General features: G+C 45.5%; 1 protein-coding gene and 1 long non-coding RNA gene across 4 annotated transcripts in view; one reads left to right on the top strand and one right to left on the bottom strand.

The window, feature by feature from the left end:
• The window catches only part of POU2F3 (POU class 2 homeobox 3), a 94,690-nt gene extending 86,431 nt beyond the window's left edge, over positions 1 to 8,259 (top strand). For all 3 annotated transcript variants that reach the window (XM_079954813.1, XM_079954812.1, XM_079954814.1), the window contains 2 exons: positions 2,488 to 2,620; positions 4,964 to 8,259. In XM_079954813.1, the coding sequence (XP_079810939.1) occupies positions 2,488 to 2,620; positions 4,964 to 5,003 (173 nt within the window). In that variant the 3' untranslated portion in view covers positions 5,004 to 8,259. The remainder of the gene's footprint in view (positions 1 to 2,487; positions 2,621 to 4,963) is intronic.
• LOC307203804 overlaps positions 1 to 13,031 on the bottom strand; it is a 446,600-nt gene that overhangs the window by 228,738 nt on the left and 204,831 nt on the right. The gene's annotated exons all lie outside the window — the stretch shown is intronic.

The following is a 13,031-nucleotide window of genomic DNA, read 5'->3' as shown; positions in this document are numbered from 1 at the left end:
TGCTGGGGAGGGAACATGGAACCAGCCAGTCTTTTGCCTCAGGCCTTTGGCGCCTCAGGCCCTGCAGGGATATTCCTCTGCATAGCTCAGACCTTGCCTAGGGGCACAGGACGAGGAACGCATATATATCGGCTTGAAGCAACCCTGCCAAATCTTTGGCCACAGGCTTTCCATTGATACTGTAATGGGCAGTTGGGCTGTGAAAGTCCAACAGGGTAAAATGGAAGGGTGTGATGACAGACAGGCCAGAGGGCAGGTTCTGGAGCAGACAGACAAGGAGGTAGGGAGGTGAGATGAGGAAATCTGCATCATTACTCCACTGGACAAGCTACTCAGACTGAGGAGCTGGGAATCATAGAATCATAGAGTTATCTACTCCAGCTCCCTGCAATGCAGGAATCTCAACTAAAGCATCCATGGCAGGTGGCCATTCAACCTCTGCTTAAAAAACCTCCAGTGAAGGAGAAATGACAACCTGCAGAGAGAGTCTGTTCCACTGTCAAACAACTCTTACTGTCAAGGAGAGGACCGTAACTCAGTGCCAGAGCAACTGCTTTGCATGCAGAAGGTCCCAGGTTCCATCCTTATCATCTCCAGGTTGGAAAGGGGAAAGACCCTTTGTCTGAAACCTTGGAGAGAGGCTGCCAGTCAGTGTAGACTCCCGATAATAATAATAATAATAATAATAATAATAATAATAATAATAATAATAATTTATTATTTATACCCCGCCCATCTGGCTGGGTTTCTCCTGCCACTCTGGGTGGCTTCCAAAAAAGCACTAAAATACAATAACCTATTAAACATTAAAGCTTCCCTAAACAGGGCTGCCTTCAGATGTCTTCTAAAAGTTTGGTAGTTATTTTTCTCTTTGACATCTGATGGGAGGGTGTTCCACAGGGAGGGCGCCACTACCGAGAAGGTCCTCTGCCTGGTTCCCTGTAACTTGGCTTCTCATAGCGATGGTACTGCCAGAAGGCCCTCGGTGCTGGACCTCAGTGTCCGGGCAGAATGATGGGGGTGGAGATGCTCCTTCAGGTATACTGGACCGAGGCCGTTTAGGGCTTTAAAGGTCAGCACCAACACTTTGAATTGTGCTCGGAAACGTACTGGGAGCCAGTGTAAGTCTTTCAAGACTGATGTTATATGGTCTTGGCGGCCGCTCCCAGTCACCAGTCTAGGTGCCGCATTCTGGATTAGTTGTAGTTTCCGGGTCACCTTCAAAGGTAGCCCCACATAGAGCACATTGCAGTAATCCAAGTGAGAGATAACCAGAGCATGCACCCTCTGGCGAGACAGTCTGCGGGCAGGTAGGGTCTCAGCCTGCATACCAGATGGAGCTGATAGACAGCTGCCCTGGACACAGAATTGACCTGTGCCTCCATGGACAGCTGTGAGTCCAGAATGACTCCCAGGCTGCGCACATGGTCCTTCAGGAGCACAGTTACCCCATTCAGGACCAGCGAGTCCTCCACACCCGCCCGCCTCCTGTCCCCCCAAACAGCACTTCTGTCTTGTCATGATTACTCCTCCGTAATCTCTGTGTTGCCACAGTGGAACTCGGCTGAGAGGAAGATGGGAGCAGGAGGGTGGAGGGACAAAGTTAGAATTAGTCCTTGGCTCTGCTCCCACCAACCATTGGCCTCTCTGGATCCCGCCCTGCCAGGGCCTTTTTGGTGATGGCTCCTTGGTTGTGGAAATGCCCTCCCTAGTGAGGTGCACCTGTCCCCATCATCATTCATTTCTTGGAGGAATTAGAAAACATTCCTGTTTACCCAGGCAACTGGTGGCTGTAGGATACTGTCCCTGGCAACCCTGAGGTCATTTGGGAAGGATGTATTTAACTGTAATTGCGTTTAGACATCTTTAATTGTTATTGTTTTTAGAATGCTTTAATCTGTTTTAGGACTGTTTGTGGTTGTTTTTAGTTTTGTATCTATATGCCACCCTGGGGTCCAGGAGGAGCAAGGGCAGGATATAAATATAATAATAATAATAATAATAAGAAGAAGAAGAAGAAGAAGAAGAAGAAGAAGAAGAAGAAGAAGAAGAAGAAGAAGAAGAATATCCTGCCCATCACTCTGGGTGATTCCCAACAGAAATAATGACGATAATACTAAAAAAGCAATAAAACACCAGACATTAAAAACTTCCCTAAACAAGGCTGCCTTCAGATGTCTTCTAAAAGCAGATAGTTGTTTATTTCTTAGACATCTGATGGGAGGGCATTCCACAGGGTGGGTGCCACTACCGAGAATTAATTTATTATTATTATTATTATTATTATTATTATTATTAGTCCCGATGGGCATCAGCCACCACTGAATGGAGGACCTAGGAAAGAAGGGTCAGAACAGTGAATGAGTGAAATGGGGAGAGGAACCAGGAACAAATGCACTGTTAAGATGCAAAAGAAACCACAACTATTTGCATGCACCAGAAGAACTGAAGGGTTTTTCTTTAAAGATAGTTTTCTCTCTCGCACAGTGACATCATCATGCTCTCCGGGGAACTCCAGCCGGCCCTCGTCTCCTGGCCCGGGACTCCACGCCAGCAGCCCCGGCATGTCCCAGAGCAACTCCAAAGCAGCCATCAACTCCTCCAGCTTCAACTCTTCTGGGTAAGGCTATGTCGGGGGGAGCGGGGTGCAGTTAAAAGAATAATTGAATTGTAGAGTCGGAAGGGTCCAGCAGGGTCATCTAGTCCAACCCCCTGCAAGGCAGGAATCTCAGATAAAGTTTCCCCTGGGATCATGCGAATAAAAGGACGATGAAGAAAGCCAGGAGGCAGGAGAGAGCAGGATATGATGTAGAGTCACCTGAGGACACTGAAAGTCCCAGTCTGGCCAGGTGCGACTGTGAGTTTTCCCCGGGTGCTGAATTTCCACTCCTGGGAAACGGTTGCTTTAAGGCTTGCAGGAAAATGAGTAAGCTCCACTTGGAAAAGTTCACAGTTGCAGAACTGCACCTGAAGTCAGACAAGGATGCCCACTGGAGATGTAAGAGGTTGCTTTCATACTAGCCTCTGTGCTCTGGAATTGCTGTGCTTTGAGTAACCACTTTTTACAGAGAATTTGGAAAGTGTCCTTGTCAGCTCACTGCAGTCCAGTGTTTTCTGTGTTAACCTCCTGTAACTTTTCAGATGTGATTAGCGATTTAAAAAAATACTAAAGCAGCAAAAACCTGATAAGTGCAGACTTTGGGGGGGGGCACTGCGCCCTTAATTGAAAACTTCATGTGTGCTAGTTCAGCTTGTTTTATTGCTTTGGGTGGATAGTAATTAATTACCCCTTAATTTCTTATTAGGTAGTCAGTTGCTGATCCCTGGTGGAAGGGGGTTAAATTGTCATTCCCTTGCTGCTGCTGCTGCTGCTGCTGCTTCCTTTTATAGTGAAATACAAAACTCTTTTGCAGCCTTTAAGAATTACACACACACACACCAAAAAAAATCTGTACAAAAAAATTAATAAGGTCTTGCCTTGAGGGCAAATTTAGAATTGGAAAAATGGCACATGGTGAAACAGCTGGTAAAGATCCACACCGTATGTTTAAATCACATATAACACACATTTAAAGCAAATGGCTACCCTAAAAAATCCTGAGCATTAGTGCTTGAGTTTGCCTTTCTTCTCCCTTTTCCCTTCCCCTCCCCTTTCCTTTTCTGTCATGTGTTTATATTTAGGGTTGCCATATGGCCTCTTTTTCCAGGACACTTTCTCTTTTTCATGGGCAGAGTTGTCACAGAGATCCATAGTTAAAAAGTAGAAGTCGGCACAAATGTGTGCTTTTTTTTGCTCTTCAAGATATGGCAAAATATGTAATACATAACCACCCCTCTAAAGAATCCTGGGAACTTGGAATTATAGCTCTGTGAGCAGTTAAGCAACAGTTTTCTCAGGTTTCTCTGGGGGAGGGTGTGCTTTAAAATGTTCTTTATAAGAATGGTGTGGTTGTTAGCTTAGTTCAGAGCTTTCCAAACTGTGTGTCGCGACACGTTAGTGTGTCAGCTTCAGTGTGTACGTGTGTCTCATGAACGCTGCCTGCGCTCCTCCTGGGGCTGGAAAGGGGTTCGTTTAACCTCTGGCTTGCTAGTAAAAGTGAATGACTGTGTCGCAAAATGATACATTTGTAAAAAGTGTGTCGCCAACATGAAAAGTCTGGAAAGCTCTGCCTTATTTCCTTGCCAACACCATCTCTCGCCCCTGTCTGAATTCTCACCATAGGAACAGACAAGAGATCTGATTGTGCATGCCCTGAAAGTTTGGCCCTTTGTTATACATTTAGGATTTTATAGTCTTTGTTAATTTAATAAAAAAGAGCAAAAAAAAAAATCAATCGTACATAAATAAGCACAAAAATGTGCACCTCACCACCAAGACCATTCCATTATATCTCTCCAACCTCCCAAAATTTTGACACCTCTTGCGATGGTTTGACCCCTTTCTGTTGCAACAATACAAATTCTATGAACACCCTCCATATCTCTTCAAAATCGTTTCTCCTACATATTCCCCATCTTACCTTCATGGCACATGTTAATTTATCATTAATAACTATATCCCAAACCTCTTTGTACCATTCTTCCATTTTATATTCTGTTTGCCCCTTCCACTCCTAGCTATAATAATTCATGCAGCTGTCAATAAATAGCCTGTGAACCTTCCACCCCATCATAAACTGATAATAATGCTACCTCTGGACTTTTGGTCAGCTTTAACCCTGTGATTTTTGTTATCTCCTTAAGCACCCTTTGCAAAATAATAATAATAATTGTACATATTTATACCCCCCACGTGTTCACGTGTGAACACAATTCCCTGTTTCCTGGCATCCCCTCCAACATAGCACACATCTAGTTTTTATAGACGAGCATTCTCTCTCTCTCTCTCTCTCTCTGTGCAGAGAAAACAGTTTCTAAAGTCTTGCCTTTGTATCTTTTTTGTTCTGTTTATCCTTGTGAGCAGCTCCTGGTACCGATGGAACCAGCCCACCTACCTCCACTGAAGCCCCATTCTTCAAAGAGCAGCCAACTCCACCTTCTTCTTCTCTGCAGAAAAAGAAAAGGATCCTGAACTTTTGTGCTATGGACCTGCTTCTTAGGGAACAGTGGCTCAGTCAAATGCACGGCCCACATGCCACAACCGGTCTCCCTTCAACCTCACTTGATGGCAGCAACTCTGCAAGCAGAACTGTCAAAGAGACTAAAACGGTGACACGTGGCAATGGTGCGTGCGCATGGCATAAGCCCTTCACATCATGTCATCCTCTGGCGCTTCTGCATCCGGTTGCCTAAACCTTTTGCTCTGTAACTGATGCCTGGCAATCTTCGACGGGGAAGTGGTTCTGTCTTCTCTCTCTAGTTTGCAAATGCTTTTTGTTGGGAGGCAACTGTGAAGACGCATCCATTCTCCCACCTAAACCGAAAGATGCATCCGCGGAGATCCCCACCCCCTAAACTAAGCCAAGGCTGCCAAATTACCAGATTTCCTGAAGGTTTCAATCAGGATTGGCACTTTCCGTCTCCTGCAGGTGGTGCTCTGGAGCAAGGTAGCTGTGCTTGGAATGCCTGTGAGCGATGCATGTGCTCAAAATTGTGGGAACGTTTAGGTGATCTGGATGCATGCAGGTTTTAATCCCCAGACTCTTTGTGCTGGGGACCTGGGGACCCCATAGCTTCTGGGGAGCAAGATAGACATGGAATTGACATGCATCTAATTGTTCAAGAGTGAGGCTGCCTAGGCTGACCCTATCGTTGGGCAGGGTGAGGTTGTACACATGTAGTTAGTCTCATTTGTATCCCCTAAGCTAACCAGCTGCAATGGAGGGTGATTGCTCCTTTGCTGACATTGAAACAAAACACAGCTACCAATCTGGTTGGCTTCAGTGAATGACATGGGGAGGGTACCATCTGGGCCTGCATCTCGGGTAGCAAAATATCTTGAGCCAACCTTGGATGGTATATTCACCAAATGGGCACTTTTTCACCCAACTTGCCTATCTATAGACACTTGCTTCTCCAATATTTGGGAGGTTGTGCTTTAGAATTGCCAATGCCTGTGATAGATGTGTTAATTTTTTTTAAAAAAAAAAATTTTTTTTAAAGGTCTCTCATGAGGATCTCTGATTAAACAAGTCAGGCATTTTCCCCCACACATGGTGGTTCAAGCTGTACCTTGAAAAGTCCAGATTTGCCCAGGTGTCTACTGGACAAATGCCTTGATGAGTTAATACATTTCATCTTCACAAACTTAAAAATCTCAAGCAGTTTTGAAACCATTTTACAAGTTCTTTTGAAAAATAAAAGAAGCACACATATCTAGTCATGTAGACATCTCCCTTTTTTCATTCAAGTGAAACACTTTGGTGGGGAAGATTGACTGGACAAAACTGCTTGTGAGCAGGTCTAAGTCAATTCTACCACTCCCTTGATCTGAATGTGACTAGGAGGGGCAACAGTAAATAGAGAACACGGAAATAGGTTGAATAGCCTCTAACCCCTGGAGTTTGGCTACACAAACTTGCATGCTAAGTTGTTGGGGCGGGGAAGAAATTTGATTCAGTTTACAGCCAAAGGAAAACCTACCTAACTGAACTTTCCAAAATGATGCACAAACTGAAGCACAGCCATCCTTCAAAATTCTGAGTTTCCAAATTTTGCAGTGCAGTTCTCTAGCCAAGCAATGTGTACAGACTAGGGCAAAGCATGCTTAAAAATTCATATAATCATGACCTTCAACCTACAAAAATGCATTTTATTAGGAGAGATTGCTTTGCCAAAATGTGCCGATTAGGAGAATTTTGCACTAAAAAAGTGGTGAATTTTCACAATGACTTTTTTTAAAAAGAAAAAGAAAATCACAAACCGATGTCAACATGGGGAGACCTTAACCTTTGGGTTGGAAAAACAAGGCAGTGACAGAAAGTGAAACTGACAGGCCTGCTCGTTCCTCACTAGCCATGCAAATCGAATCTTCGTTCCCCTGTTTCGCTCAGTTTGTACAATTCCCAAGCTACCAGGACTGGGCCAGAGCTACTGCTGGTAGCAATAAAAAGGATGAGTCGATTCTTTTACCCCCGATACTAAATAATTGTGTGGCATATGGGAGGGAGGGAGGAGGTCAGCAAAAGTCTGCTCCTGGGGAAAGAGGCCGCCTAGGGTCCCATACTCAGAGCCTGAAGGCTAGAAAAGCAACTGTGTGGAGGCAGCCTTTGGTTGGGAAAAGTTTGGAGAGGAAAGGATGAAGCAGCCTTTCCCCCTCCAGGCAAACTCACCACCTCCCCCAGCTGCTTTCCATGAAATGTGCACACAGAATCCATGATGCACATCTGCTATGTAATGAGTAGCTTGGAAAAAGCCTCTGAAACCAGCTGACCTCTTCTAGAGCAAGTTCTGTTTATTCACAACATATTTGCTGCTTAGACCAGTGACCAGGAACCTCGGGGCTGGGGTGGGGAGAGGGGGTTAACCAGGCCTATCTGGCTCTCAGGATTCTCTCCCCCACCCTACCACACCCCCGAGGTCACGTGTCTTCCCACCCCTCGCCAAGCCTGCTCTGCACACTCCTTAGATGTTTTCACCTGACCGGAATGTGTCCTTGGAGTCTCCCAATGCCTTTTTGCTTTCCTGGAAAGGCAGGGGAATGTGTGATCGTGTGCCTGCTTGTACAAAGGTAAAAATTGCATTCGTTTCTCCAGCCCACTTTTGTCTCCTGCTCCGCCCACTTCTGGCAAGTGGCCCCCACCCAGTGGGAAATGTGGCCCTCAAGCTGAATAAGCTGCCCAACTCCTGCCTTAGACAATTGCCCCTCTTGCACTGTAGGTCTTTTTTTGCCATCACATTGATGGCAAGGAATGAATATAAAACTATTACCACTTTGATGGCTCCAAGCCCATTAGAACTGTACTCCTCTGTTCTTTTATGTTCTGGGTTTTGTTTGTTTTTTAATTATTGTTATTAATAGTCTGTCCAGTGGGTTTTTATATTAGCTCCCAGGCAAAAGAAACTTTGTCTAACACCGTGATTGCAATTGTGATGTTTGTTTAAGGGGGGGGGGAGATATTTTCTGTATTGTAAATAGTTTCTCTTCCGCCACCTTACATCTTCTGTGTCTTCCACTTTTCTCTCTTTGGGAGAACAGTTTGTATAACTCAGGTGTGAATTTTGAAGATTTTGTGTCTCTTTTTATGTGTGTGTGTGTGTGTTTGTGCATTGTTTTGATTTCATTAAAATTCCTCTTAAATGCTGGGAACCTCCTTATCAGATCAATGCAGAAAGTTGCATTTCTTTACAGAACAAGGCTGTTTATCTGTTATCTACTTAACGCCCATGACTTCCCCCCAAAGAATCTTAGGAGTTGTAGTGCTCAGAATGGTAGTTCTGTGAGGAATAAACTTCAGTTCCCAAGATCCTTTGCGGTAAGCCATGATTACTAAAGTGATATAAATAGGCTTTACAGGCAACCTTGTTTCAATGTCACCTCCATGACTTTTATTTAGGGAGGAAGGTGGCTTCCAAACTGGTCCTGGGTGGGTGGGCAAGACTGAATAAATCAGTGATCTTACTACAGGCTGACCATTCCTCCCTCCAACCCCGTACGTCGAGCAATCAGAGAACATGTGTAGGCATAACTTGCCCAGACTCTCTAGCACTTCTTAAAGGACTAGCTGTTGCAGATCAGGATTCTGCAGCTGTCTGGAATTCCAGCACAGTTCCTGGAACTGGCATTTGGCGAGCAGAGGCAGAAACACTTCTGAATGCCAGTTGCTGGAGGCCAAAGGAGGTGAGAGTGACCTTGTGTTCGAATCTTGCTTCTAGGTTTCCCACAGGCATCTGTGACAACAGGATGCTGGATCTTCTTATGTGGTATGGCTGCACACCTGCAAATCATTTTTCCCTGGATCATACGGATGATGCATATGATAATGTGATTAATGTAAAATGTGCAGTCATTGCTCCACCCACTTTTGCCTGTGACCCCGCCCACCACTAGAATGTGGCTCCCAAAAGATTAAAGGTAAAGGGAACCCTGACCATTAGGTCCAGTCGTGACCAACTCTGGGGTTGCGGTGCTCATCTTGCTTTATTGGCCGAGGGAGCCGGCATACGGCTTCTGGGTCATGTGGCCAGCATGACTGGCGAACCAGAGCAGCGCACGGAAACGCCATTTACCTTCCCACAGGAGCGGTACCTATTTATCTACTTGCACTTTGACGTGCTTTCAAACTGCTAGGTTGGCAGGAGCAGGGACCGAGCAACAGGAGCTCACCCCGTCACAGGAATTCGAACCGCCGACCTTCTGATCAGCAAGTCCTAGGCTCTGTGGTTTAACCCACAGCGCCACCCACGTCCCTTCCCAAAAGATTACCCTGAAGGAAATGCTTCCCATAGGCTGAAAAAAATCTCCCCACCCCTGCTCTGGAAGGCAACCAGTACTTTAAACTCCACTACCCAGTCTTGGGTGATGACATGCAATGTAACCACCAATCTTGTGACAAAGAGTGTTCTGACTGGTGATCGTCAGGCAACCTGCTGCTTTCCTAGACATATGCTGAATGGTTTCCCTGTGCTGTCATTCTCATATGTAGGTGTCATGGAGGCGAAAAGTGATTGCTCCTCAGGTGATTGCATCTGGTTGTACGCAATCCAGGGATAATTAATCCCTCATCAATCCATAATTATGGGACATACATGAACAATTAAACCCATATTGATTTCCATTGGGAATTGCGGGCACCTAAATGTGTCAAATGTGAATAACCTGAGAAGTGTGTCAATACCGGGCGCCCACATGAATATCAAGTGCAACATTCAGCATCTCAAGAAACTCAGTTTTCAATTGAAGTTTTTAAAAGTGTCTTATCCTTAAGGCTATGGGGGGGTGAGCATATGTCCAATGCCTGGTGAGCTATCAGGCAAAAAGCAGGGCAGGAGCAGCTTCTCTTTAGGAATGCCTGTGCAACTCTGCCCTAGGAGGCAAAGTCTTTTCTTAAGCAAAAGGTAAAGCAACCCCTGACCATTAGGTCCAGTTGTGGCCGACTCTGGGCTTGCGGCACTCATCTCGCTATACTGGCCGAGGGAGCCGCCGTACAGCTTCCAGGTCATTTGGCCAGCATGACTAAGCCACTTCTGGAGAACCAGAGCAGCGCACGGAAACGCCGTTTATCATCCCGCCGGAGTGTCTACTTGCACTTTGAAGTGCTTTCGAACTGCTAGGTTGGCAGGAGTTTCTTAAGCAAAGGACACCGTATAAGATGTGGAGACTAGGCTCAAAAGATGGAAGTCACCACGGGCTTATATGGCTTTGGTTAGGTTAATTTGTGGTCCGTCAATCACTGTTAGTCATATTAGCTCAGCAAAACCTCCATATCCAAAGGCAATCTATCTTGGGATACCAGATACAGGGGATATTGTCTTCACCCCCAAACTTCTGTGAGCTTCTCAGGAGCATCATCTAGCTGGCTGCTTCTGAGCTGAACGCTTAGCTAGATGGGCCTTTGGTATGGTCTTACGTTTATTTGGTGACAGCGGCAATATCAGGGCAGAGGCTCTTCTTATTCCAGCAAAGGACTGCAGCACTAGGATAGGATGCCAGCCAGGTGAAGGGAGTTCTAGTCTAAAACATCTGGAGGGCAACAGGTTCAAGAAGGTGGCACTGGATGTTTTCCATAGCTGTCAGCACCGTACATAATGGCTTGAGATGCTGTCAGCCTATCAAGTCAATATAATAGGCATCCCTTCTACGTGGCTTGCTCATCTTCTGCTCCTCTCACAAGGGAGATGGCCCTCAGTTGTTGTTGTTCTCCTCCCTTATGTCGGATCCTGTTACACGGCAACTCCACCCTAACTTCCTGCCAGCAGTTGGTGCTTAATGATACAGACAGTGCCAGAACGTGGGCAATGACCTCTACAGCTAGTTATTTGGGGCACGTAGCATGTTGGGTTTAGGCAACAGGTTTCATGGGATGCTATACAGTCATTGTTGTTGTTTAGTCGTTTACTTGTGTGACCCCATGAAACCAGACCACGCTAGGCACTCCTGTCTTTCACTGCCCCCCGTAGCTTGGTCAAACTCATGCTGGTAGCTTTGAGAACACTATCCAACCATCTTGTCCTTTTTTGTCCCCTTCTCCTTCTGCCCTCCATCTTTCCCAACAGAAAAGTCTTTTCCAGGGAGTCTTCTCTTCTCATGAGGTGGCCAAAGTATTGGAGCCTCAGCTTCACGATCTGTCCTTCCAGTGAGCACTCAGGGCTGATTTCCTTCAGAATGGAGAGATTTGATCTTCTTGCAGTCCATGGGACTCTCAAGAGTCTCCTCCAGCACCATAATTCAAAAGCATCATTTCTCCAGCAATCAGCCTTCTTTATGGTCCAGCTCTCACTTCCATACATCACTACTGGGAAAACCATAGCTTTTACTATACGGACCTTTGTTGGCAAGGTGATGTCTCTGTTTTTTAAGATGCTGTCTAGGTTTGTCATTGCTTTTCTCCCAAGAAGCAGATGTCTTTTAATTTCGTGGCTGCTGTCACCATCTGCAGTGATCATGGAGCCCAAGAAAGTAAAATCTCTCACTGCCTCCATTTCTTCCCCTTCTATTTGCCAGGAGGTGATGAGACCAGTGGCCATGATCTTCGGGGGTTTTTATGTTGAGCTTCAGACCATATTTTGTGCTCTCCTCTTTCACCCTCATTAAATGGTTCTTTAATTCCTCCTCACTTTCTGCCATCAAGGTTGTGTCATCTGCATATCTGAGATTGTTGATATTTCTTCCAGCAATCTTAATTCCGGCTTGGGATTCATCCAGCCCAGCCTTTCGCATGATGAATTCTGCATATAAGTTAAATAAGCAGGAAGACAATATACAGCCTTGTCGTACTCCTTTCCCAATGTTGAACCAATCAGTTGTTCCATATCCAGTTCTAACTGTAGCTTCATACCTTGGGATAAATACGCTTCAGGATAAGTATTTTCGGGTTGCACTCTATGGCGACCCAGAAGTAACGGAGCACGTTACTTCTGGGTTTCGCCGCTTGCGCATGCGAGGAAGCGGCGAAACACGACCCATGCACGCGCAGTCGCGTCTTATGTTCTGTTCAGGATGCGAACGGGGCTCCAGAACGGATCCCGTTCACATCCCGAGGTACCACTGTATTCTGCTTTCTCCCCATTCAGTAGTAAATTAAACAAAACGAAACCTCTGAATCAGCTGTCACTCCATATTTAGGAGGTTAAATGCATAATCATAAAGAGAAGATGGGGGGAGTGAGCTTGACAGCTACTTTTTCTTCTAGCAAGTATCTGTTACTTTTCTGTATAGGAATAAAGTTAGTTTGTATTTCATCACCCAAGACAGGATGGCCTAACTTCTGCTGTCTATGTTCAGGGGTGGCCTCCGAAGAAGGTTTGGAAACTTCAGCTGGTGCAGAATTCAGCAGCCATTTGGGGGTCACTGTTAAAATTCTAGTCCTCATTGGTATGGGTGAAAGCTTGAAATCATGTTGGCAGTGTGCACTAACATGCTCAGGACTAGTAAGCAATTGCAACCACCACCAAGGATATTTTATCTAAATAATAATAATAATAATAATAATAATAATAATAATAATAATTTATTTATACCCCACCCATCTGGCTGGGTTTCCCCAGCCACTCTGGGTGGCTCCCAACATCATCATCATCAATCAAACTTTAAAAACTTCCCTATACAGGGCTGCCTTCAGATGTCTTCTAAAAGTCAGGTAGTTGTTTATTTCCTTGACATCTGAAGGAAGGGTGTTCCAGAGGGCAGGTGCCACTACCGAGAAGACCCTCTGCCTGGTTCCCTGCAACCTCACTTCTCACAGGGAGGGAACCTCCAGAAAGGATTTCAGCCGAATTTCAGTGTCCAGGCTGAAAAATGGGGGTGGTATACTGGGCCGAGGCTGTTTAGGGTTTTGAAGGTCAGCACCAACACTTTGAATTGTGCTGGGAAATGTACTGGGAGCCAGTGTAGATCTTTCAGGATGGTTTGGGCAAAAGCATTCCTCTTTTCC

Source organism: Podarcis cretensis (assembly GCF_951804945.1).
Source record: "Podarcis cretensis genome assembly, chromosome: 15".
In the NCBI taxonomy this organism is placed as follows: domain Eukaryota; kingdom Metazoa; phylum Chordata; class Lepidosauria; order Squamata; family Lacertidae; genus Podarcis; species Podarcis cretensis.
This window is presented reverse-complemented; position numbering and strand designations above follow the sequence as displayed.